Source organism: Vanellus vanellus, assembly GCF_965231255.1.
Source record: "Vanellus vanellus genome assembly, chromosome: 6".
In the NCBI taxonomy this organism is placed as follows: domain Eukaryota; kingdom Metazoa; phylum Chordata; class Aves; order Charadriiformes; family Charadriidae; genus Vanellus; species Vanellus vanellus.
Window position 1 is genome coordinate 65,145,399 of NC_138911.1, and position 26,032 is coordinate 65,171,430.

At 43.3% G+C, this 26,032-nt stretch overlaps 1 protein-coding gene across 1 annotated transcript; it reads left to right on the forward strand.

Annotated features, from left to right (window-relative positions):
• Window positions 1-8,029: 8,029 nt before the first annotated feature.
• On the forward strand, window positions 8,030-12,275 carry LOC309673528 (alpha-1-antitrypsin-like; the record flags this gene model as incomplete). Its single annotated transcript, XM_082485321.1, has 4 exons — window positions 8,030-8,690; window positions 9,374-9,644; window positions 10,204-10,351; window positions 12,066-12,275. Exons 1-4 carry the CDS (start codon window positions 8,036-8,038, stop codon window positions 12,273-12,275), a joined length of 1,284 nt encoding a protein of 427 aa, XP_082341447.1. The 5' UTR covers window positions 8,030-8,035.
• Between the last annotated feature and the right edge of the window lie 13,757 nt (window positions 12,276-26,032).

A 26,032-nucleotide genomic window follows, 5' to 3' on the forward strand; every position in this document is an offset into this window, starting at 1 on the left:
TTAATTTTTTAAATCAGAAGTTTGAGTCTATAGGGTCATGAGGACCACTGCCCACACAAGTCTGTGTATTTAGAACGTTTGCCTCGGGTACAGGGTATTCAGGAATATTCATGTTCAGACCCCTCCCTTTCCTGAAGACAGACGATCCCATACGTCCAACATCCTAAACTCCAGGCTGGTCAGGCTGACACCTGTGAAAGGAGAGCATTGGACCTGGAGTGCTGGTAAGGATATTTGCCTGGAAGATGGAAATCCAGTTCTGCCCTTCCCTGGATGGAGAATGGGTTTGGCAGATAAATCCTAATAAATTCTCTGCAAACTATACTGTTGAGTGGGTGGTGGATGAATCTGGTGACATTGGTAGGGCTTCTAGGAAAAGGAAGGCATAGCTACAAATCACATGTTGGGGGAGTCCGTCACTTTCAGACCAGGTCTAGGCACTTCCTTTGAAGGTCAAGTCTTTTGCCATGCTCTCCTTTACAACATTCACAGCTGGTGGCACCCACCCACATTGCGTTGGCTTCTTTGAGTCCCCCTATAAGGTAACAAACTGTCCACAAGCATCCCATGTGGAAGCAGTGGCTAAATCAGAGCTGGGGAATATTTTAGTTGGCTAGACACCCAAAAAGTGCTACTGGCATTGCTTTATAGATTTAATCTTGCGTTTCATCAACAAATAGAAGTTCAGAAGGGATAGGGTATGAATACCTGGAAGGGGTAAAACAAACATTGAGATTAATTATATCCCCAGAGTTTACATCTGTGCTAGCAAATAAAGTGCTCCAAGGTCTGCTCTCCAGCCATGAGGTCAACTGGCGCATCACAGCTCATATTTGTGTTGCTTAACTCTGACCCTGCAAGACATCTGGGCTGCTTATTGGAAATGTCCCCTGGCCCTGTGCTAACTCCAAAAACATGCTTAGCACTTGTTTGGAAGAATCGTAGATGACATGAGCGATACCTGTGTCTGAAACTGCACTAAAACCAGAAGAACATGAGTGACTGCAGGCTGAGGGCCAGGCCTGTGCCCCCACACTGCTCAATGTACTAGTGCAAATGGAGCCAGAGTGACCGACTGACGGGTGGGAAACTGTCCCGCTGTCATTCAGCCCTATAAACTCCCCCTCTCCTGGGGATCTACCTTTTTTGAACAACGCTAAGTTCCAGGTCATGCTGATAGGCCTTCACCAGTTAATTCCCAAAAGTGAGGGGACTGGAGACCCATTGCCCTTCTCTGTAGTAAGGTTAGGCAGTTCGGGAAACACCCTTCAAAACTACTGCATGTCACAAACTGTAAGACTCCCATATACTCCCATGTACATGGATGTGTTTTGGTGGTTCCTTCTGATCACTCCTGTGCATTCGCTGTCACAGTAACTGTGCGTGCTTATTTTCAAAAGGCTGCTCCTCATTAACGATTTGTGCCAGTCCTCAGATGATACAGCAATGCTTTGATGATCATAGAATCATAGAATCATAGAATCAGTGAGGTTGGAAGGGACCTTTAAGATCATCAAGTCCAACCATTAACCTACCCTGATAAAAACACCACCACTCCTAAACCATGTCCCTAAGCACCTCATCTACCCTTTTCTTAAACACCTCCAGGGATGGTGAATCCACCACCTCTCTGGGCAGCTTATTCCAATGTTTAATAACCCTTTCAGTGAAAAAATGCTTCCTAATATCCAATCTAAACCTGCCCTGACATAACTTGAACCCGTTTCCTCTTGTCCTATCACTTGTCGCCAGGGAGAAGAGGTCAGCTCCCATCTCTCTAAAACCTCCTTTCAGGTAGTTGTAGAGGGTGATAAGGTCTCCCTTATCTGATGGCTGATGCAGACGCCTGAAACACTTCACAGCTGAGCACATAGAAACTATCATGAAGCATAAAATATGCAAGTTTGACTCTATTACATTGTGACATAAATGAACTTAAATACAGTTTAAAATGTGATACAACTTACTGTGGAGGCATAGCCACTGTCCATCATCCATGTCCCTCGTCCTCCTTAAACACATTGAAACCAAGAGTTTTGTTATGAACCAGAAAGTCTGTCACTGGTTCAGGGACCTGACATTTTTTTGGCAGTTACGCAAGCTGCTTGCTAAGTGCTGCCCTGACTGCAAACTGGAAGGAGCTGGGAGAAAAAGTCCATTGGAGAGTCTCTCTTGGCAGCTGGATCTCCCTGTTGAGAAAGGCTCAGCATCCAAGGCCAATGTCATGTAGCTCTCCTTCCAGCGACTGCAGAGACAGGCAGGGATGGAGGTGAAGTGCACAGTTCCCCACTCCTTGAATCTGACAGTGACGTTAAATAAAGCAGACCATGACTGCAGTAATACCACTGCCAAACTAGTGCTGAATCAGGGAGATGTAACCATATCCCCTGTGATCGATTCATACTCATAGACGGTGCCAGACCAAAGGGAAACTCTTTTTTTTTTGATTGCTAAAAGTTTTTAGAAATGGTTGTACTGACAGATCAGAAAGACAAATGTTGCTATAACTTGATAAAGCAATAACTATAGAAGTTCTCAAAGGGCCAGATGGATGAAATTAGGAGTTGTTTCTGGCATTGTACCCAGATACGATATCTATTTACAATTAGATCAAGAAAACTTGAATTGGCTTTACTTTTTGTTACCCATGAGGGCGTGCAATGCTCCTTTGCTGCACTTGAGCCTGTGGTCCCTGGCTGTCAACAGTCCAGTGGCCACAAGCAGAATAACAAAACTAAGCACCACAGGAACAGTGCCTCCACAAGGGAGATGCTTTTGGGTCCTGCCAATGGATAGTCCCAAGTAACATGGACTTTTCCTTCCAGTTTTACAGGCAAGTGACTGCCCAAAAACCTCGCAAGAGCATTTTCTTCTCCCTGGTCAGCATCTCTGCTGCTTTTGCCCTGCTGGCCCTGGGCTCCAGAGCCTCCAGCCAGGCTTAGGTGCTGGAAGGTCTGGCCTTTAACCTCACTGACTCTCCCGAGGACTCACCACTTTCCTTTACTGTCATTTATTTTAGTTCTGGGAGTTATACATGCCATCTCTAAGTTCTTGTACCGTTATACTTAAGGGTTTTGGTCTGTAATCTTAACTGCTTAAGTTTGATGTATCTTTTGGCAAAATAAATTGAAGCTACAATTCAATTTGGGAGCAAAATTTTGGTCTTGCAGTCTATCTACCCTTAATTACTTTTTCCCCTTTTTCATTCTAGTGATTCAAAAAAACCCATGATATAACCAATACTTTTGAACAGCAGTGTCAAAAAGGTCTACAATCCCAAAACCTTCATCTGGGAGCTTTATGGAAAATACATCAATAAAACCTGAGATGAGCTCTCAGTGAGAGATTACCTATCTTGAACATTAAAATGCTGGCTGATTGACTCCAACGGAATTCACATCAGGTCTTAAATGCTTGTATGCTCTTGGAAATGCATTTTCTTCAGTGCTAGGAGATTAGGTACAGACAAAGCAGAAAACATAAAATATTGTTTTCTGCAAACTGATGAAAGTGATCATCTGAGGTGAAATGTCTGTTATGAGAAATGGAATCCCACCCTGGCAATAAAAGAACTTTATTTCCTTCTGAGATATAACACAGAAGAAAATAATAAGATTATTTGATTCTGTTTATACAGCTTTCATCTAGCAAACTATGAGTTCATATGAAATTTTAGTTCAGAGATTCCTACCGCATTGGTGAAGGAAGCTGAAAACAAAGTAGAAACGGTCTAGTTTCTATTCCCAGTTCTGTCACAGACTTTTTGCTTCGCCTTCAGCTTTTTTTCTGTCTGTCAGTCATGCTGCTTTTTGAAATGGAGCCAGAACTTTCCTTATCCAAGGAGAAAAGGATGAATGTAAGACATGGAGAGTAGAGTTGGGATGCCCTTTACAGAAACAGATAAAAATACAGAGTGGACTTGATTTTTATTCTAGTTGCAGCAATTTTGCAATGATGCCAATCTCCTGATTTTAATGGAGTTATTTATGTCATGAGGTTTATTTAGATGAACTTTTGCAGACAGACCTTGAGTGATACATCTTTATAAGGCAACAAGAAATGGCTGCATGAGGATTTATCATGCAAAGAGCACATTTCTCTTGCTCAATCCTTATCATCTTGCTGATGTTTTGTTTCCACAGCCAGAAATCCTTTGCCCTGAAAAACCCAGAAATATAACTTGCAAAGCTAGCATATGATAATCTGACCACCAAGCAGCAGCAGAAGTTAATGATATGGGATGAAACTGCTCCTGTTAGGAGGAACCAAGACACATTGCATAACTGAGCAGAGTCACTGGCAGACGGTAGGGAAAGAGATAATTAAATTATTCCTTAATTCCTTCCATATAGACCATTATCAGGCCAATGGGAAAAGCATGTCTGTCAGTCCTTTATATGACTCCCCTGGCTCCTGGAGCAGGAGTCCCTCTGACCCAGCCACCTCTTGTCTAGAAGCATCCAACAGCTCCATACCCTCCTCTGTGAAATTCCCCTGGATAGATCTCCTTCTTGCAAAGCTCTGCACAAAATTTCCAGTTTAGCCTCACATTTCCGTGTGACATCTGTTCCGAGGACACAGCTATTTACACCAGCAGGAATGTGCAGAGAAGTAACAAGCTGCTTTCCCCTCCCTGGATTCTCACAGACGCTGCCGTCTGGCAGGTATGCCGGTGATACCCATGTGCGGTGATTCATCCTCATTTTCCATTGCATTCAACAGGAGAGACTCGTGTTTTCCAAGAGTCTCTGTTTCTGGCACCTATGACCTAAGGGAGATTTTCAAAGGACTAAGTGTGACTGATGCATTCATTATCCGTGCTGATCTATCCGGAACTGCTGAGAAGCTGATTGCTTTGAAAATGGTCATTTATGGGTCTGATGTAATTGCTGGTCTTAACCTTGCCTAGGAAGAAACCTGGGCCAGGGTCAGAGGAGCTGGTGCCTGGGAGTGATGAGCAGGGACAGCAGCAACTTTCCACTCTCTCCCTGACACGCTGAGTGTCGCTGCATGTCCTGGGAGAAAATAGAGGAATCACAGAAGCAGCTCTGCTGTTCCCAACAGTTCCTCCCTGAAAACAGTAGCATCCTTCAGATGGTTAGCCAAGCATTAGGGCTGGGCTGAAACGTTCATGCTACATAAGTAGGCAGGCCTAGACTTGAGAAAAATAGCTTGTCTTTGCTAGTTAAGCAACAGCATACTTGCTCCTGCTGAACCTTGGTCATTTTACATAATACCGCAATAAACTTTCCGGGTACTTGCACGCATCATGAAAAAAACCCTCTCTGTGGAAATCTATTCCAACCAACTCTGCCTCTGTCTTGTAAGAGACAGTAGTCACATAACAATAACTTTGGAGGGTAGATTCCTATGCGTACATAAATTGCAGATTTACCTGGGGTGAAATCATATACATTCAATGGAAAGAATTAGTCATTGCTAATTAGGACGAGTGTCATGCATCTGATCCTTAAATAACCTTCTAAATAGCTATATTGTGCCTGTTTCTCTCAGTTCCCTCTGAGAAGGATCCCAGTGTAATTCACATATAGTATGTATATATATCATGCCTATACTATGTGTATGTAGAAAGGGATTAAGAAGATACCCTCTCTTCTCCCTGGCTAACATTTTGCCATGGTAAAGATTGCTCATTTTATTCTTCCATTTGTTTTCTAATTTTGGCTGTTTTTCAAGTGTGCCAACACTTTGCTTTTCGCTTTGGTAGTTTCTAAAATACTCACCAAAGGCGTCTCAAAAAGTGACCCCCAGTGACCCCCAACTATCCCTTATCTAATAATTTAGTGAGCCCTTCAAATAATGCTAGCTGGTGCATACCTGCAGTGTGTGCTGCTGGACAATGTAGAGATACTGAATTATTCCTGAACAAATTTGCTGCTGCCTTGGGTACTCAATTAGATGGCACCCCTGCATCAGGATATCCCATGCAGAGAGTTCAGTGAGACACAGCATCCTTTCTATAAGCAGGCAGTGCTTTGGCCCTGTCTTAGCTTTCCAGTTCTTCTAATATTCTCCTTTCTAAAGCTCATTTGCCACGGTTATGCCAGACTACCTTGCAAAGCTCTTTTGCCCACAGTTTGATTCAAGCCCCAGAGTAGCAACGTCCCTGCTTTCCAGAGCCCTAGCGCTGGCATCCTTCTGCCTTCCCATGTATGACGGGAAAATGGATTTATAATGTTTGATGTCCAGAAAAAAATAGCTTACTCAGTCTTTGCTTTGCAAATAAATCTTATTTGCTCTGTTTAATATTTACCAGTGGACATTAACTTAATACTACCCAGCAAAATGAAGAATAGGAAAGAAGCACTGTGAAAGAGAAGTCCAGCACTGTAAGTACCATATTATACTTCCTTAGAAGTCTTTGAATTCATGTTGTCTGTGATCTCTGCCATTTATTGCACAATGTTCAATTCTGAGATGAATTTATTTTGTACAGTAATTGGAAATTTATCTTCTGGAAGCATGTTCTAAATGTTGGAAGCAGGATTCAGTCAGTAGTCCAGCTCCTAACTATAGTGGCATAGTGGCTAGGAGATGAGGTCCAAAATGAGTGCTCAACAGTCAATACCAAGGTGAAGAACAAAACCTTGTCTCTGCGCCCAGAGGACTACATTCAGTCAATGTCCTGACTGCTCCAGGCTGATACAGTAGTATCAGTAGTGTCCCTGTACCTCCGGCGTGCTTAAAGACCAGGAGATTTGCAGCCAAGTGACCTGGAAGAGATACTAATCTCTCTCAAAAGCAGATGTGGGAAATGATAAAAAAAAGTACTTATCAGACCAAAATGAATTACCTCTATTTAGAATGCCTTTCTTTTTTCAGAGTCGATGTTTTTTTCCAGCATTTTAGACACGCTGAGCACAGCTCCCATACTCAGCACTTCCACAGCTTGTATCTCCCGTGTTTCATATCGGGCAGCCAGAAAAGGGGGAAACAAGAATTAACAACTGCCCATGAAAAGTTTGATCTAAGACCTAAACCTGTCATTAGACACACAGCCTGAGGCAGACCCTGGTGCAGAATCCCATGCTCCAGAATAAGTATACAGCTGCTATGAACGACATTCAGATCGTCTCTGTTTTCCTGCAGATTACTGCCTACTTCATGCTCTGGAGTTTCTGTTATTTGAGATAATTTAGGTGAGGCACCCTGTGGAGAACATTCTTCTCCAGTATATTTCACGGTTCTTCCCCTGAAAAGGGCAAAAGAGAGACTGTGGGATTATGTAGAATTTGCTTATGTCAGTTATAAGAAGAGGAAAAGTCACCGAAGTGCGCATATGCAGCAAGGGATTCCATTATAGCTTTTCCTAACCTCTTGAGTCTTGGGCTTTGCAACCTTATGGATAGTTTATGAGCAACAGAGAGTCAATAAACCCTCTCGATTTATCCTCAATTTGCTGAAACATTTAAGGTAATGTTTTGAAATAATGTAGTTCTTGAATTCAGAGCTGCTACACAAGAAGCAGAAAGATATTAACAGTTTAAGGGGTGACCATTTAGATGGATTTTATTCACAGCTATAACTGACATTATCTGTGTATCACTGCAGTGTTTGAAAACCCAAGTCATAACAAGACCCGTGGGTACTACAGAAACATTTTAGCAAAAGTCGGTCCCTCTGCCAAAGTACTTACCAAATACATGGGGGCCAATAGGTGAACTCAGCCATGCCCCCAAAGGCACTCAGGAGTACAACGAGGCCACGCTGGTCAGAGGCATATTTCAGGCATAATACCTCACAAAATCCTACACAACACTGATTCTTTCCTGGCATTGTCACATTAATATCTTTCTTCCTTTGCTCATTGGTTGGAAACTGATAGAACTGACTAGAAATAGGCTATCCAGGAGGCCACGTAGAAGAGTATTTCTGAATAGAGCAGTAACCCTAAAGACTGACATCTGAAAATCAGTATCTAGAATACAAAAACTACTCTTATGCAGGAAAAAATAAAATTCTCTAGATCTAAAAGTTGCTCTATTCTTTCTTACCAGAACGGTTCAGACGGAAAATGAAGTCTGCATTGTATTTGTGTTTGTTGCTTCTTGGACTTCAAGTCCAGAGTCAATACGGGTCCATCCTCAATGATGAACAGCAGGAAGAAAAAATACACCATTCCCCAGAAGACCATTCCCAGGCTGAAGATGAAAACTCGCCTCATGTCAAGATAGCCCCCAGCAACGCTGACTTCGCATTTAGGTTTTACCAGCAGATCAGAGAGGAGGTGGGCAACAAGAACATTTTCTTCTCTCCTTTGAGTATCTCCACTGCCTTTGCAATGCTCTCCCTGGGGGCCAGATCAAACACACTCAATCAGCTGCACAAAGGCCTTGCCTTTAACCTGACAGAGCTGGAGGAGCAGGAGATCCATGGGGGATTTCAGCGTGTCCTCCAGCTGCTGAACGACCCTCACCGAGAAGTCCAGTTGAGCATGGGCAATGCCCTTTTCATAGACGATGAACTGAAACTGCTCCAAAAATTTTTGGATGATGTCACAAATTTTTATTATTCTGAAGCTATTTCTACTAGCTTCCAGAATTCTGCAGAGGCTATAAAGGAAATCAATAACTACATAGAAACAAAAACCCATGGGAAAGTTGTTGATTTAGTCAAGACTCTTGATCCAGAAACTGCGATGGTTCTGGTTAACTACATTTTCTTTAAAGGTGAGTGACAAATGTGGGTAGCAGTTATACACATAACCTCTGGAAGTCTTATCTAGATCTAAGAGATGTAACTTTTTTTCACACTGTGAACATATTCTGTCATCTAACTTAAAATATGTCTTTCTGCTTTTAAATGACATAAAGAAATATTTGAAAGCCAGGTATGAAGAATCATTTTCTATATGAGTAAAAGAAAAAAAAGAAAGAAAAAACCCCAAACCTGTAGAAGTACTGATCAATGTCATATCAATTTTAAGCCAGGTTCAGAGCTGAAATTATTAAGAAAGGATGAGCTTGAGAACTTATGATCATTTGTTGAAAGGCACAGGTGTTTGGCTGTGCAGGACATGGTCAAACACAGATGACACTTGTGTCAAAGGAATAAGTTTGGAGCCTGTATAGTGGGAGTCTGTGGAAGTTTTACCATCACCTTAGCAGGCAAAGGCTCGGATCTTTTCCACAGAAGCCTCAGCCTATATTTTTCTTGTGTGACTTTTATTAGAACCATTGAAATGACGTAAAGCTTCTTTCCATGGCCAGGGAACAAGCATCTTTAAACTGAGATAGTCTCGTTGTTGCCTTTACAGTTCAAATACAGTATTTTAAACATCAACTAATGTGACACACCTTTATCAGTCTCTTTTTCAGTTTATTCAATTCTATATTCATTCCTTTGTCAAAAGGCTACTGGGAAAAACCTTTCAACAATTTGGCCACCAGAGACGATGACTTCTTGTTGGATGCCAAGAATTCTGTTAAGGTCAAAATGATGCATCAAAGTAAAACTTTTAATATCCATAGAGATGAGAAGATGTCTTGCTGGGTAGTAGAAATCCCCTACAAAGGAAATGCTGTTGCATTGTTTGTTCTGCCTGATGAAGGGACAATGAAGCAGGTGGAGGATGTTTTGCTAAAAGAAACGTTATCTAACTGGATGCAATCACTTAAAAAAAGGTAATCTTTTTAACTGCTGCTTTGTTTAAATCTTGAACAGGTCATAACTACTTATCCAGGCAAGGTAAAGCTTAGGATGCCACAATGAGTTGCTAAGCACAGCTCTGAGGAACAAGCACTGCACAGTTTCTTTAACTCAGACACGGTATTGGGTGATTTGGTACCCAAGGGGAACCCTCTCCTCAGCTCCCCCAGCCACAGCAGTGGGAGTGCTACCAGCTGTGAGGATCCTGCGCAGGGGTACATTGCCCTCAGGAGCCTGCCTTGAGTAGGAAGAATCCAGTTCAAAAGAAAGCACAATTGCTTTTTCTCAAGTCTGGATGACACTTTCCAGCCAGTCACTTTCATAAACCAGCAGGCTGTCCCTGCACCACTGATCAGACTGTGGCCGGCGGGACAGGTACCTCCGTTTCTGCTTCTCTAACAAGGGATTTATCACTGTCTTAGAGAGCCAAGCCCTAACTCCATGGGTATTTGGGATGGGTGTAACTCTGCAACAGCTATTGCATCAAAGGATCGTGCAATAATAAACTCAAATTTTTCATTTATTTTTGAAAAGAAAAATCTACCTGGACCTTCCAAAATTCTCCATCTCTGGCTCCTACGATATTAGGAGTCTGTTTGAGAAAATGGGTATGACAGAGGTGTTCAGTGACCAGGCTGATCTCTCTGGAGTGGCAGAAAAAACTCTTCTAAAGGTTTCCAAAGTAAGTATGCAGAGATGGTAATCAAGATATTTGTCTGCCTTGCTTAGATGCGGGTTTTATCTCCACAAATAGGCTGATCCCACTTCTGGAGTATAGTCATGGCTCATTGATGGTAATAAAGGTAGGAAAAGGTTAGACATTAAATGGCTATTGTTGCTACAGTTTGATATTAAATTGTTTACTGCATAGCGATACCGCAATTATCTTGAAAGTCTCTGTAGAAGAAAACAGACCTGGAAAGGATAACAGAAATAATGTCACAAAAAGCCAGTTTAAATTACTTAATGTATGATAAAAGTCATAGTTATGACATAAGTTTGGGAATAGTCATTCTTATGTAGACATCTTTCATTACTGCATATCTGAGCAGCTCATAATTTCTATGGACAGATTTGTGGGACAGGGATAGCCCCAATTCACAAAAAGGAAACAGACACACAGATAAGCAAAGGGATTTCCCTGGTGTCCCAGGGAACATATGTCCTGTGTCATGAGGGATGTGATACTTTCCCTCTATTCTGCACTTGTGAGACCACCTCTGGAGTACTGCACATCCAGTTTGGGGCTCCCCAATGCAAGGGAGATGTGGACATACTGGAGCAGAGCAGGTCCAGTGGAGGGTGAGCAGGATGGCTACGTCGCTGGAGCATGGGATGTATCAGGAGAGGCTGGAAGAACTGGAGTTGTTCAGCCAGGAAGGGAAGGTAAAGAGGGATTCTCAGTGCTGGCTACAGATACCTACTAGGAAGGTGCAAAGAAGATGGACCCAGGCTCTTCTTACAGGTGCACGGTGATAGGACAAAAGACAACACACAGAAGATAGAAAATGGGAAATTCTCATCAGATATTATGTAAAAAAAATCACCATGAAGGTGATCAAAAACTAGGATGGGTTACTTAGAGAGGCTATGAAATTTTCACCCTTGGAAATATTCAAATCTTGACTGGATGAGACCCTGAGCAACCCTCTCTTGTGCCAGAGTTGAGGCTGTGTAGGGTGGTTGGTTGCACTGGATGACCTCTAGAGGTCCTTCCAACCTCTGTTATTTAATGATTTTGTGATTCCTCACACTGAATAATACCTTATTACACGTGTAAACACATGGATTACACATATAGGACAAGTGAACGGAGGAAGTGTAGCAGGACCTCATGAGAGGAAATTTGAAATGCGTTCTGGATGATGAAGAAAAAACATGGAGAGCTAACCAAAGACAATGAAATAAGATCATGTGAATTCAGGAATATGAATTTGCTATACCTTACATAGAAAGCCTTGTTAAATAACATCATATCGTGGACTGTGTTACAGAATTAAACCCTACAAAGCTTTTTACTATTACGTCTTTGTAGAAAGAACTTTTTTGCATACACAGAAATTGATGCAAAGTGAAAATTTTCTTCTGTGTTAAATACTAAAGACAAAATCTTACTTTGAGAAACAACAGAACAATAAGCTTCCTCTATGCTGCTTAGTCTCTGCAAGCAGCCAAGTTTGACTCTGCCAGAGTGTTGACAAAAATTCTCCCTGAACTCAGACCAAAATTTGCTTGTCTTGAAAATGCTGGACATGAGTACCTTTTTCACAGCAGTTCCACATTCGTTCTGTGCTTTCTTTTAAAAACTACCTTCTCACAGCGTTAAATAAGCAAGTTTGTCCCCAGATGCTTTTCACGCCTCTGTACCTAGATTTTAATTTTTGCTCCCCTTGCAGGCAATTCACAAGGCCGTGGTGGATGTTAGTGAGAACGGCACAGAGGCTGCTGCAGTGACCATGATAGAAGCAGTAGCAATGTCTGCAGAGATTCCTCCTCCTCCTCACATCAGATTTAACAAGCCCTTCCTGATGATAATTGTTGACAAAACCACCCACAGCATCCTCTTCATGGGCAAAATTGTGAACCCAGCTGCCAAGGAAGACTAGGCCAGAACACTTGTACTCTCCAGAGCAGAGAAGAGAGCTCGGGCACATCCCAGGGACTTCTTTGCAAAAAAAGGGCTAGAATTGATCCCCAATTAACAAATAAAAATTAATATGACAAGAAGTTATTCTTCACTTACAAACAGGCAGTTGGGGACCAGCATGAGTGGGCCATGTTTACAAAATTACCCAGGCCAAATAGGCAGCTGTGGGATCTTCAGCTGACAAACCTTTCCCTACCTCACTCACCACTGGTGCCACTGTCTCCTGCAGGCAGATAAACCTTCCTACTCCTCACTGAGAAACTCCCTATGTCTCCCATTTTCTGCATATCCACTCCTCAGCTCAGAAACCACAAATCTCTCCCCTTCAGCTGAGAAACAATCCTTTCCCTCCCTCCAATTCCACTGTGGATCCCAGGAGAAACCTCCTTCATCTTTGAAGTCCTTCCTGGGATCAGTGGCTAAGAAGGAAACAGAAACTTAGACTTGTTAAATCTCTCCTAGATGGTGGATGCTCCTGGGTAAAGAATAATCTTTTGCCTTCCACCTTGACAACTGCCTCCTATCAGCTCCAAGCCCTCGCTCCCATGTCCATTCCTCATTAGTTGCTCCAGAGTAAGGGGACTAATTTTTCTGGCAGGGCAAAACATCATTGCACAAATGGTCATTCTAAGTGGTCTTGTACATGTACAGTAAAGACTGGGCTCCCTAGGAGAACTGGATGTGGCAAAAAACTGTCCTCTGGTTCCAGAAACTGGCAACAGCAGCCTGGGATGTCATGTCTCCATTGTCCAAAAACCATCTAATCATGTTGCCCTCTACCTGCTTCTGCAAGCTCACGCTGATGAATGCCTCCAAGAGATCCCTCTCCATTAAGCTGATGTTCAGGGTGCAGCAAGGTGACTCTGACACCCTCCCGAGCATTGAGTAGGCAGAAGCCGGTGTTTCCAGCAGCACAATGTGAGTGGAGAGCTGTGCTATAGCAGAATAATTTAGTTTACTGCCAATTAAAAACAGACTAGGATAGTAATAAACAAAGATGTAATTAAAAACAGCTTCCCCCCACCCTTGCCTTCTTCCCAGGCTCAATGTCACTCCTAACTCTTTTACCTCCTCCTCTGAGCAACACAGGGGAAAGAGGAATGGGGGCATGGGGGCTGGGGTCAGTTTATAATGCTTTGTTTCTGCCATTCCTTACTCCTCACCATCTTCCCCTGCTTCAGCATGGTATCCCTCCCACAGGCAACAGTCCTTCATGCACTGCTCCCCCATGGGGCTTTCCTACAGGGTACAGTCTATCATCAGGAACAGACTGCTCCAGCATGGACTCCTCTCCATGGGGCCACAGGTCCTGCCAGGACCCTGCTCCAGCACAGGCCCTCCACAGGCTGCACCTTCCTTCAGGGCACATCCACTTACTCTGGTGTGAGGTCCTCCTCAGGCAGCCATGTGGATATCTGCTCCACCAGGGTCCTGCATGGGCTGCAGGGGGACAGCATGTCTCACTACAGTCTTCTCCAGGGGCTGTAGGGGAATCTCTACTCCGGCACCTGGAGCACCTCCTCCCCTCCTTCGTCACTGACCTGTGTGTCTGTGGGGCTGCTTCCCTCACAGGTTTTTTCACTCAACCCTCTCACAGCTGCCACACAGTGTTTTTCACCATTTCTTAAATACGCTTTCCCCTCTGGTAAGGGACCACCTTGGCTGAGGGACTCAGCTCTGTCCTGTTGGAGCTATGTGGAACCAGCTGGAAGTGGCCATGTCCATCACAGGGTGGCCCTGGCCTCTCCTCACAGAGGCTACCCCACAGCCCCCTGCTGCCAGCACCTCTGCACAGACACCCGAGAGACAGAAACCCAATCCTAAAATAATATTAAGTTCACTAAGGGTAATTACATTTAATGGATGGGCAGAACACTTTGATGGTGCTAATGAGCTGTTGGGAGCTGCTGTTAGGATCCCTTCCCAGTGTCATCTCAGCATCAAGAACTGGTGGACCTCCACGTGCTTCGCAAAGGCAGCGGAGCCAAGTGGCAGCACCTCCTCCCAGAGTCTCCCGTCTCAGCTCTGCTTTCCCTTGGAGAAGGGGCAGGAACCAAAACCTGAGAGGGCCTGGGGCTCCCTGTCACTGCGGGAGGGCTTTGGCTTCTGGCTAGGCTGGGTCAGAAATGCTAGATGCTTCTGCCATTGTGGCTTGGGTTGGTGTCCTGGTTTGAGTGACACAGGATTAATTTATCTTTCAGTAATTTTACTTTTCAGTAAGGTCTCTTCTAATGCTAGGGAAAACAGCATTTTTAGAAGACTCCAGTGTCTGAATTTGTGAAAATATTTCCTTTATAGCCAGCTATGGTGTGTGGGTTTCAAGGTGTTTGTGTTTTTGAGCTCACCAGATGCAGAGACAAGGAGGAGCGAGACCCGGGCACTTGACCCGAGCTGGCCAATAGGATTATTTCATACAATGAAAGTCCCATTCAGTACAAATTAGAAAGTTTGCTGAGGAGTTTTTCTCTTCTATGCTGGCTGCCATCCTGAGAACCCCTTGCCGTGGTGCCAGATCCATGAGCCGTTCCTTTCTTCCCAAAGCCACAGCACTCACAGTGTCCCCACATTGTCTGTCCCCTGCTGGGAGTGTACAGCTTCCTACGGGAAGAAGGGGCTGAGTATAATCCTTGTATATTTTATATTGGGATTGGGATCAATATTGTTTCTTTAGTATTAATGTTAAATATTTAGTCTTATTCTATTAAATCTCTTTATATTTCAACCTTCGGGTTTCCTTGTTTTTTCCTGATTGCCCTTCCCGGGTTGGGAGGGGTCATCAGGTGATAGAATAATTGTCTAAATGACAATAAATTGTTGTGTGTTCTTCAAACCGTAGCAGCTGGGAAAGCCCTGACAGGTCATAAGGATGAGAGAAAACCATAGTGTGCATATTTGCAGCGAGAGATAACAGGGCCTTTCATGCGGGCAAGCAGAGACCTTTTCCCAGACCTACAGGCAAAAAGCCCCAACCTCTCGTCAACCTATTCACACAGACCTAAAGATTTGCTTAATGCAAAATATTTTCTCTATAATCATCCCCTTGTCTCCAGATTTTAAAGAAAGAAAACCAGCAGCGCCTGAAAAATGTTCTATGGAAAATCTTAGTCAGCTACACCTGTCTAACTCATTTTCTCTCTCAGGAAAATGAAATCAATTGTTTCAGCAGTGCTCGAAGGGGCAAACCTCTGCTGCTGGAGCCAAGCCAAGGATTTCAGCTCTGCACAGGGCTGCCAAACTACGAGTCTTTTTATCCACAGCTACTAATACAGCTTGCACAGTCACTGCTCCCCTGCTTTGGGAGCGGTGAGCTTTAGGTGAGCAGTTAACTGTGCACTACTTGGGACACGTTAGAGGGAAGGCAAGAATAAGAGTAAATAGGAAACTGGTCTTACTACCTCATTTCTTCCCTCCCGTTCCACCCAATTCTGGAAAATGAAAACCAGGAACAATGCAGGTCTTTTTGTTTAGTTGCAAATATTAGATAACTGAAAGAGAAACATTTGTAAAAATTCTTGATTATCTTCTTGTCAGAACTGTGAGATTCTCTTATGGAAAATAGTGCAAGTTCACTTAGTGCTCTATGGGTTAAAAGCAGTTATTGGAGGGTGGAAAAATTTCAGCTGAGAGATAGTTCCCAGCTATGCTTTTGTAACTTCCCTACAACTGCAAATAAGAACAACTACTAAAAGAAGTTTTAAAAAGCAGGCCAGTGATTTCTCAAATAAGCAGTTAAGTTCAAAGACTTTGCTGAAGATTTATATCTGTTTTGGAAGAAGTCTTAAAGAGTTGGAAGAGAGCGGGAGTGTTGAGCTCAGGAATTTTAGCTCCATGGTGGAACTAGGGGGAGTATAGCAAGAACATGATGATTTAACAGAAAAAGTGAAAACTTTACAGATGTTCAGAAAGCTTGCCATAAACCCAAAGACAACACAGTGGGCCAGCTGTAGATACCCTGAATCAGCTCTGGTTGAAACTGAAATTCTACCAAGTGGAAAACATGGGTCAAGATAACACCAGCAAACTTCAGAGCCTTCACATTTTTGGAAGCAACAGGGAAAGAAGAGGCGTGGGAGAGTAAAACCTCTCTGAAGAGGACAAGGAACCCTTGTCCATGCTTCAATGCCCTTATGCTCCTCTCACTTAAGACATACTGACCCAAGGGAGAGAAAATTTGGAGCCAGCACATGGAATGGACTGTCAGTTTGCTGTGCCTCTGTGTTATCAAGGGGTAATTAGTCTTGCTTCATCCTCCACCAACAAAGTACCTGCAGGTAATTAGCTAAAAAATAAGGATATGGGTTTTGACCTTTGATGACTTCCCTTGTTAACTGAAACAGTAGCATCTCCCCCTACCATACAGGAATATTGGGCATGCAGGATCTGTAAGCACAGTGAGGGGTAAAACCAGACTGCATTAACTTTACAGTGTTTTACCTCCATTTTGTACAGATCTTAACAGGCAGGTCTCTCTGTGCCTTCACTAATCACCTATCTCTGTTACTTCTGGTGTCAAGGCCCTATCTGAGAAAACGGGCATTGCCGAAGCGCTCAGAGACAGCGGTGCTGTTGCTGGAGTCACGGGGAGCCTGACCGGGCCCTGCCTGCAGTCAGCCGTAAGCGGGGATGGAGATTACCTGAGAGCAGTGGTTATGTTTCGTATTTCCCAACAGTCTGACCTGACATCCAGCAAAATTAAGGTTTATGAGCAGCAATAGGGAATGTCGTAGGCGGCAAACTGGCATATTGGAAAAGTGACATATTGCACTTCAAAGTTACTGTGAACTCTCTTGATTTCTCTGAAACGCTCCTATTGAAATAATAACCATAAATAGCCACCAAATCAGAAAAGGCCAGAAAAAAAACCATGATTTTCCCTTGGCTAGTATAAAATTGTATGCTAAAACCCAGCTTGTTATGTTGCAGTCGTCTTCTGTTCTAGGCCTTTTCAAGTGCCCCTTTTCTGTTGGGTTACAGTACCTCTCACTTTAGTAAGGTATCACCTCTACAACTGCCTTGCGAGGAAGGGAATGCATCTGGGGATCTCAGGTCCGCGTGGCTTAAAGGAATTCCATAAGACTGTGGAGAAGGCCAACGCACTCAGATTCCTTGCTTGGAGAACCAGGCACTGGGAGCCCACTTGACATGAGTTATTTCTAGCAACACCTGGAGCTCCTTGGCGGTTGAGAATTTGAGAAAAGAATTTCTCACCAGCCCTCAGGGAAACTGCTGGCTTAGCCAATAGCTACTATACGCACAGTCAAGTGGATTTTCTTTATAGCTATATTTCTTTCAAGATGTGGCAGTGCAGGCAATGCTGGGGCAGCTTGCAACGAAGGGGCACTGTCAGGTTTTTAGTCTTGAACTGTAACCATTGCTAGCTCTGTTAATGTTTCCCATGAAACTTGTTAGTCCTCATTTGTCAATCTGCGAGTCTTTAGGCAAGTACATCACTTTTACATGAAAATTTTGCATGCCTACATGCCGTGTGGAAGTCAACGGGAGCTGTAGGTAAGTACCAACGGGTTGTACTGCACGTGGGTTTGATTTTAAGCATTTAAATATGGCACTGAAAAAGGAAATAGAAATCCACAACTTCTGTCTAATTTAGGAATACAGCCATTCTTTCCAAACCTCTGCAGTGTCTGTGACATTCACTGCACACACAGTGCCTTTGCACTGCTCTATTTTTCAATGCTCAGTCAAGGACAAAGTGCCCCAAACTGAGCACTATCTGTTCTGTTCTGTTCTGTGAGGGAGAGACTGCAACCCTGGACATTCACCTTAAGACCTAAAAAAATCGACAGCGGAAGTCTTATGACCGTTCAGAAAGTGGTCAAGCTGACCCTGATGAAGCAGTTCACATGGAAGAAACAGGTGCCTCCCCAAAACAGCAGATGGCATTATACCAAGCTTGAGATGGTGGTTCCCCAAATGTCCCCTCCCCCAGGTACAGCCCTGCTGAGGTCCACATGCGCACATGGATCGGAAAGGGAGAAAGCAGCATCAGGATTCGTTCTCCCTGGTAGGATCAGTGTTGAACAATTTAATTTCCAATCTTGCAGGCTGCTTGGTGTAAGGATTTTTGGTAGTCCATAAGGGTTTTAGGCGGGGGGTGAGTTGTGCGAAAGTCTCGTAACTTTTAAATTAGTTGGATGACATCAACAATTCTAAACTAAAAAAAAAAGTATCTTAAATAAAACCTTTGAATGCCTGTCGCTTTCCCAGCTAGGTCCCTATCTCTTGTATTCCCTGTGTTATTACAGAAAGAAAGTCAATTAGATAGAAGCTAAACGTGAGCTCAGCCATTGAGCTACATGTTGTAAGGGTTCAGGGGAAGAATTCTCAGTTGCACCAAGGAAATAGAGGGTTTATGCATTTCTGTATGTTGCTAAAAATGAAACAGTTTGTTCTGGAACTGGTCTGAAACACATGCGAGGGCCTCAGCATAACAACAGAAAAAAAAAACTTAGAAAAACAATTTAGAAAATGAGCTTTCCTAAAACTGCAGATTTAAAGAAAACAGTTTCCATTCATTTCACGTTTGCCTTTCGCCAGGAATATTACTAGCTAATAAAACTTTCAGTGTACCGGTAATTATGGGTACTGCTTGGTGAATCCAGCCATCTGGTTACAAGGTAGATATGCCATTGCAGAAATAAGATTTCTGTAGTAAAAAAAAATTAAATAACCATCTAAATAGAGATTCATTAGATAATTCTTAATGATTTCTCTTTTGCTTCTTTTAGCTTCATTTTCCACTGTTTCTCAAAAGCCTCATGAACAGAGAATTTCATTATAAAATGACCCAGGATCATGTTTGGTTTCTCCTCATGGCAAAATATCAGTTAAAGCCCAAATGAGGACCAAACTGAGTAAAAATTATAGTGAGCCTCGTGAGCACTGAGTGGCTGCCTGCCTGGGTGGTGAAATCCCAGAGACATAGTAAATCTCTTATTGTTTATTTTACAGAAAAGAAAACGAAAGAGGCAGAAGGCCCATTGGAATGAAATGCTATATAAACACAGAAAAGAAATCATTGGAGTACAAATTTTTATCAGTTGCTATGTTTACATACACTTGAGGCCAGAACAGGCCAGAACCTATGCCTCGACAATGCAAGTGTAGTCTGGTCTCTTGCTTTTCCTACAATACTACGGGGACAATGCATTTCTCACTCTCCTTGGAAAAAGCCCTCTTGCCTCTACAGGTCTACTTTCCGAGCCCTCTTGCCTCTAAAGGTCTACTCTGCAAGGGACAAGGGCTCCTTCCCTAATTTTACTCGGAGGTGGATGGCATATATGGGATGGATGCTTTTACTTCCCAGGATATTCCTCCCCACAGGCTGTGACATGAAGGTTCGCAGTTCCCTCACAGGTGATGACCTCGGCATCTTGCACAGCTGGTGGGAAGGGGCAGGGGGAATTATTCCTTCGGCATTTTCCCCAGAGCAGTCGTGTTGAAGGAGCCGTCATACCCCAACTGAAATAAGACCATTTCCCTCTCTTCATGCTGGATCAGAGCCTGCTAAATCCTACTCCTGTATGGAAAACTAAAAATCGCCGTACTTAGCTCCTTCAACACTGTAAGGAGTAGTCTGTTGGTGAAATAGTAGTGTTTGGGGGTTCTGTCTTCAAGGGAGACTTTTAAGGAGTAATTACAGAGATTATCTTAATATAGGTTTGTGGATCAGTGGACAGGGAGTGAAAAATAAAGTCTGGCAGTACAAATGGAAATTATCATAAAAGGTGAATCAGAAATGGGAGTTGACCTCTTCATATTGAATAGGAGACAATAGAAAAGATGCGGAGAGTTTGCAAAGAGCTTGGAAACAAAAGAAGCAATTACCAATGCAGTAATAGCAAAGAAAAACCAGTGAAATCTTCAAAGGGTCAAAGCCATGGGTCTGGGTGGGACAAATACGTATTTGTGAAGCCCAGAGAAAAGGAATGTGTGCCCCTCACGTTCTGTTTATTTACTCATTATTACTTGGATAATAGTGGCTCCAAGTGGCAACGCCAGCTCAGGCCCCAACTGGGTTAACACAGGCACACGGAGGGTGTAAAACCAGTGAGGACATGAACATGGTGGTCAGACTTGGAAGCCACAAAGGCTATGCGAGGGTAGGCACTGACCCAAGCACAATTTAGGTCACATTTTTAATACAGCTGAATTCACAATTATCCATGCACGTGAACACCCAGATTTCCCAGTCACATACTGAGCTCGCTGTAATTAACAACTCCATGTTCTTTTAACTGAGTATCTGATATAAAGTTCTTTATGATGACCCGTGTTCTTAATGAGTAAGTTCCACCCTGGCTAACAGTTAACAGGCCTGCTCCTCTGGGCTGGTCTTCCTGGACTAGACTCCAAGAGTTTTTACCAAACCTTGCACATAGTTTTACTTTCTGTTAACTCTGGGCTGTTTTCTTAAACTCTTCATCACACTGAGCCCTATGTGATATAAGGATCAAAATTCACAGTCAGACTAAGTGTCTAGCAATATTCAGGGTATTAAACATCTTCATTCATTAATTTACCACTTGAAGGCTTCTTACTTAGCCTTAACCAAAGGACATCTCATATTGCTAACTTTGATCTAAAGGCTTAATTAATCCTGAAGCCATAAACTAGTAATTGTTGCTCAAACACTCAGATAGGAAAGAAACTGATTTGATATTTGTGCTCAGCTTAGTGTCTGTCATGGTGTTTATTCAAAGAACGACATGAAATATAGGTGGCTTCTACTTTGACTGTAATTACGATTTTAATTAATCTTAAAATTTCTCTAGATTTTGAAATGTAACTGTTTGGTAGGTAAATCATTTTACATTCTTTGACTGAAATATTATCTCTTTCTAGCAACCAGACGCAGCAAAAGGAATAAAAGTGACAGCTTCAAAGGAAGAGGTTGATTTTTCAAGCATGAGATGCAGTTTGGAAAAGATGTCTCGGGAAGAAATGTTGCATCTGTCACGTGCAACGAGCACTATAACTTGTCAGGATTCCCAGGATTTATGAAGGAGACAGCTCTGCTTGGTATGTCTGAATTTGGAGCCATGCTGCTGTTGGCTTTCCTCTGAAGACTTTGAATCAGAAAAGCAGGGGAAGGAGAGCCTCTGTCCAAGAGAAGCTGCATGAAAATTCCATCACCCTTCATTTCTGGCGTGAACCTTAGGAGATGGCAAGAAACAGCGGAGCCATTGGAACCCCAGAGTGCTCAGCATGTGCTGGTTTTGCTCTCTTGTGCTGGATGCTTCAGGTATTTATCTGTGTCCAGAAGAGCAATGTGACTGCTTGCTCTGCACCTACTGTAATAACTTTATTTGCTCTGTTTAATGTATAACAGTGTGCTCACGATTTAAGCCTGTTCAAACAATATAAAAAGAGTGCAAAAAGCAGTAAAGGTGAGATGACTATGATGGGGTCCTTCTGAAAGTGCCGTGGATAATGTTAGATTTTAGTAGCTAGGGACATTAAACTCACATTAGCTATCTGCGTCATGGATTAACTCATGCATTAGATTAATTCATTCATGCACAGCTCACTATGGCAATGACAATCTACCCCGTACGAAAAAGCTCTTCTTTAGCCAGCTAAGAAGGTGGACGAGGTTTTTACTGCTGTGAAAATGATTTTTGAATGTAACTTTTAAAGAAACAGCAATGGGGCAAACATGGATCACTGAGCACAAATTATAGAAAGCTGCAGGATTTTTAGGAAGGACCAGTTCTCACCGTTAGTAGATAACTAGGGTATCTATTTCTTTGGTACAGAGACGACGGCTCCCTGTACCTCAGCACATGGAGCCGGTCAGAGCACAGGCCTCGCAGCAAGGAATAGATCCTGGGGGGGTCTCATAGCAAAAAAACTTGCAGAGAGAATCAGGAAACCCAGAAGCCAATCTGCAGCTTTATGCGAATGGACCCCAAAGCAGACATCCCACCTCTGGCTGTTGGAGGGGCCGGAGGGGAGGGGTCTGAGTGGCATGAAGGGATTGGTGCCAATGTGGAGAATGAAGATCAGGGTCTTTTCTCTGGAGGTGACTGAGAGGTGGGGAGGGACTGGGGGGAAGAGGGAGGATAGGGTAAACAGACCGATAAAAAGATAAGAAAGAAATGGTGATGAAAGCATGCTGAGGATGACAACATGGGGCAACAGCAGGATTTGACCATTTGGAAAATTCACGGGCAGATTCTCATATCCGATGTTACTTACATTACTTAAAGAAGGGAATGGTCCAGAAGAAAGTGAGCACAACCATTTTTGGGGCGTGCTGCTGACCAGGCACCACGTTGCAGCCCGATGCCAGCCCCTATCTGACCACCACAGCGAACAGAAAGAGCAATGTTCCCAAATGAAGGTGAGGCCAGCGTGAGAACCTGGCTCACCCCAAGTAGCCCCAGGAACACTAATTTTGTATTACATTCTAAAAACAGTCCTCAGCAGAGGCAGGTGACAAGGTTATTTTCTTCTCTCCTTTGAGCCTCTCCATGGTCTTTGCAATGCTCTCACAGGGACCAAAATGGCCACATGGAGTCAGCTACACAAAGATTGGAGCAGCAAGAGATCCGTGAGGGTTTTCAGTGTTTCCTCCAACTGTTGAATGACTGCAATAGCAGTAGATGACCAATCATCACTGCTCCACAAGCTTCTGGATGATGTCCAGAGGCTGTATGAAGCTAACACTATTTCTAGAAACTTTCAGAAAACTTCTGAGGCTGAAAATCCATAATTACCTAGAGATTAAAGAAAAAAAAAAAAAGGCAAAATTGTGAAAGAGAACTGAGATGGAAATGTTTAAGTGAAAGAGATGCTTTGCCACCTCTGAGAGCATGTAACCCTTCCCAGGAAGACCATCTAACACTGCAGGGGCAGCTCAGGCAAAGGAGGAGGGAATTTCACCCCATGGGACACCTTCCTAAGGTTTCTACTACAGCTGAGGATTCCTGCCACAGTGCAGCTTTCACCCGCTACCTACCTACCTAAACACACACAGATGCACACACTGTTGTTCTTAATACTTCCACGTTTTGACATTTTTATTGTGTTCAGACCCACCAGCCGAATCAATCTTCCTTCTGACCACATCTCTCAGATCCCTTCTTCTGACTAGTTCAGACGTATCCATCCTAAAGCCCAATACTCTTCTGGATGAAACAGGAAAGCTGCTTAGCAATATCTGCACTTTTCTGGAAGAATTTTGCCTCTATACATTCACTTTCCACTGTCTCAATTTCTTTCCTCGATTTGGGATAACTAGCTGAGACGAATTGAGAGCATACAGCACACTTGGCTGTATATATACTCACGATACATACAGGACACTGCCAAGACAAAAGGCTCAAGAGATCCTATGATTGTGCATGGAGACACTACTGGTAGCTTCTTTTTTTTTGTTATTGTTAACTGAACATCTATAAATGGCTTTCCACTCCACATAACACTTCCACTGCAGTAATAATTATCTGCGTTTGGACCCAGAGTCCTTCAGTCTGAGATAATCACCTTTGCCTAAAGCAGTTCCTATTCCCAACACCTGTGCAATGGTGGGCTGACCGGTCAAAACACGCATGGAAGGTCTGGGTAGCTGATCTGCAAATATTAAAGAACAGAGAGAGCCCTCAGTGGCATCACAATGTGCTGGAGCAAACACATGGAAATTCCTGTTGGAGTTCAAGGTGAAAAGGTTGACTCTGTGGTATCCTCAATACTTGTAAATGGTACTAGGATGTCGCACTTAGCAATTTTTCCTTACATATTGAGCTTCTGGCAGGGAGAGAGTCAGGGTGTGGAAACGGCACTTACAGGAGGAAGAGGGTTTTGTAACGGTGCAATGTGGCCACCCTGGAAGTGAGTCCAAGAATTCGGAAACTCCTCAGGGAAACGGGAAACAAGCTCTTCTCTTAGACAGAACCAGGAATGAAAAGGAAATTAGGTCCTCCCAACAGATTCTAGCACAGGTTTCCAGAAGGCTTTCTGGGGAAATCCAGAGGACCAGAGACCTACAAAGCTATAGAGGGATTTGAAGAGACAGTTCATTTACTTACTCCAGACATTTGTTATTAAACATTTCGGATAACAGTCACTTCAGAGTCAATGAGGAACATCCCTTCCCAGTGTTGATGATCTACTACTCTGAACAACAGCTCACTAAAAGCACCTGAAATCCTTGAGGTCCACCACCCTTGATTTAAGAGGGAAAAAAAAAAAAAAAAGAAAAAAAGACATGCTGTCCTCAGCCTTTCTCTGCACTGTCTGTGCTACTAAAATTGGATTTGCCCATTTTCTTTCAGTGGAAAAGACCCACCAGGTACTGCCCATCACTTCCTCTCATCTTTCTCCTTGCTGCTGCATGGACTGACAGGCGCAGCAGCACGGGGAATAGGGATGCGCAGCAGCCACTGCAGGTGTCCGTCCACTGAGATTCCCTCGACAATGTTACTGTCTGTAACTCTGTCCCTGCCCCTCATTATTTGCTTTATGCGCAGGCAAAAATAGAAAAGAATAGAGGAAGGCTAAACAGCATCACCATAGCATCCATGCTGCCACCTGTACCGATCGTGATAAATGTCTGGCTACTTTTCACTTTCTTTGGTTATTGAGTTGCCAGGTAAGAAGGCACCAGGGGTCCCACATGCTTTCACTTCAAGGGCAAGGCAGCACTGCATGAACTACAGTCCCACTGGTCCTTCTCTCTCTATTGCTCACAACTCGGCAACTGCAGGAATACTGCCAGCTGGTCATGACTGGGGAACAGTTTGGATCTTTAACAAAGTGTTATGTTTCAGGTCTAAGGACAAAAGACACTGTAAATGACGTTCTTTAGACACCTGCAGATTCCACATTGCAGTTCATCATCTCATGGGCTATCTGTGGTTTCTTGTTGGTTTTCTTCCACTTCTATTTTACTGGAAACTTGCCTTCTTGATCCTGACCATAACCACAGCCTTCTTCCTGCACTCTTTTTGAAAATGTGAATTCAATTTATTGAGCAAATAATTACACATTTCACCTTGCTAGATCACCCTCCTCTGCTTACACTAACTGAGTCCAAAAGATGCAGGGACTCCTCTGACTGACTGAGGTGATTGATTTCCATCTCAGACCTGGGGCCAGCTGCTCTCTCACACCTATCAATATCCTTAAACACACCTGAAGAAAGTAGAAAAAAAAAAAAAAAAACAAACACAAACCTCAAACAGGTTTCTTAAGAGCAACACTATTAATAATAGTTCATAGCAATTGATTAGCAGAATTTTCCACGCATCATTTGTGTCGTCTATTCCTTGTTTTGTGTTTTCATGGCATTCAGGAGTTTCAGTCACCAGAAGCAGGACTCAGCTGCTGCTGAAGTGAGCGTGTGTGGGATGGGAGCCTTTCCCGTCGGAGGCAGGCTGGTGCCTGTTTACAGTCTTCCACACCCTTCCCTCATCCCCAGATCTGCCCCCGAGTGAATGAAACACCATGCCAGAGCAGTGCTAACAACCAGTTTCTAATTTGCCCTTTGAATGAAAACAGCGTCAGAAAACCACTTTTCATTTTATCAGTAGATGAGCTGAAAGGTTCTCCAAGCGATCAGCATGTTTTGTTTGACCCCAGCTGAAAAGCGGCGCATTACTGAGCTGGGGGAGGTATTCTAAGAGTCAGACAAGGTTTGAAAGAAGCTTTTTAATGTACTTTTCCAGTTCAGAAACTGTCATTTTTCATCTAAAC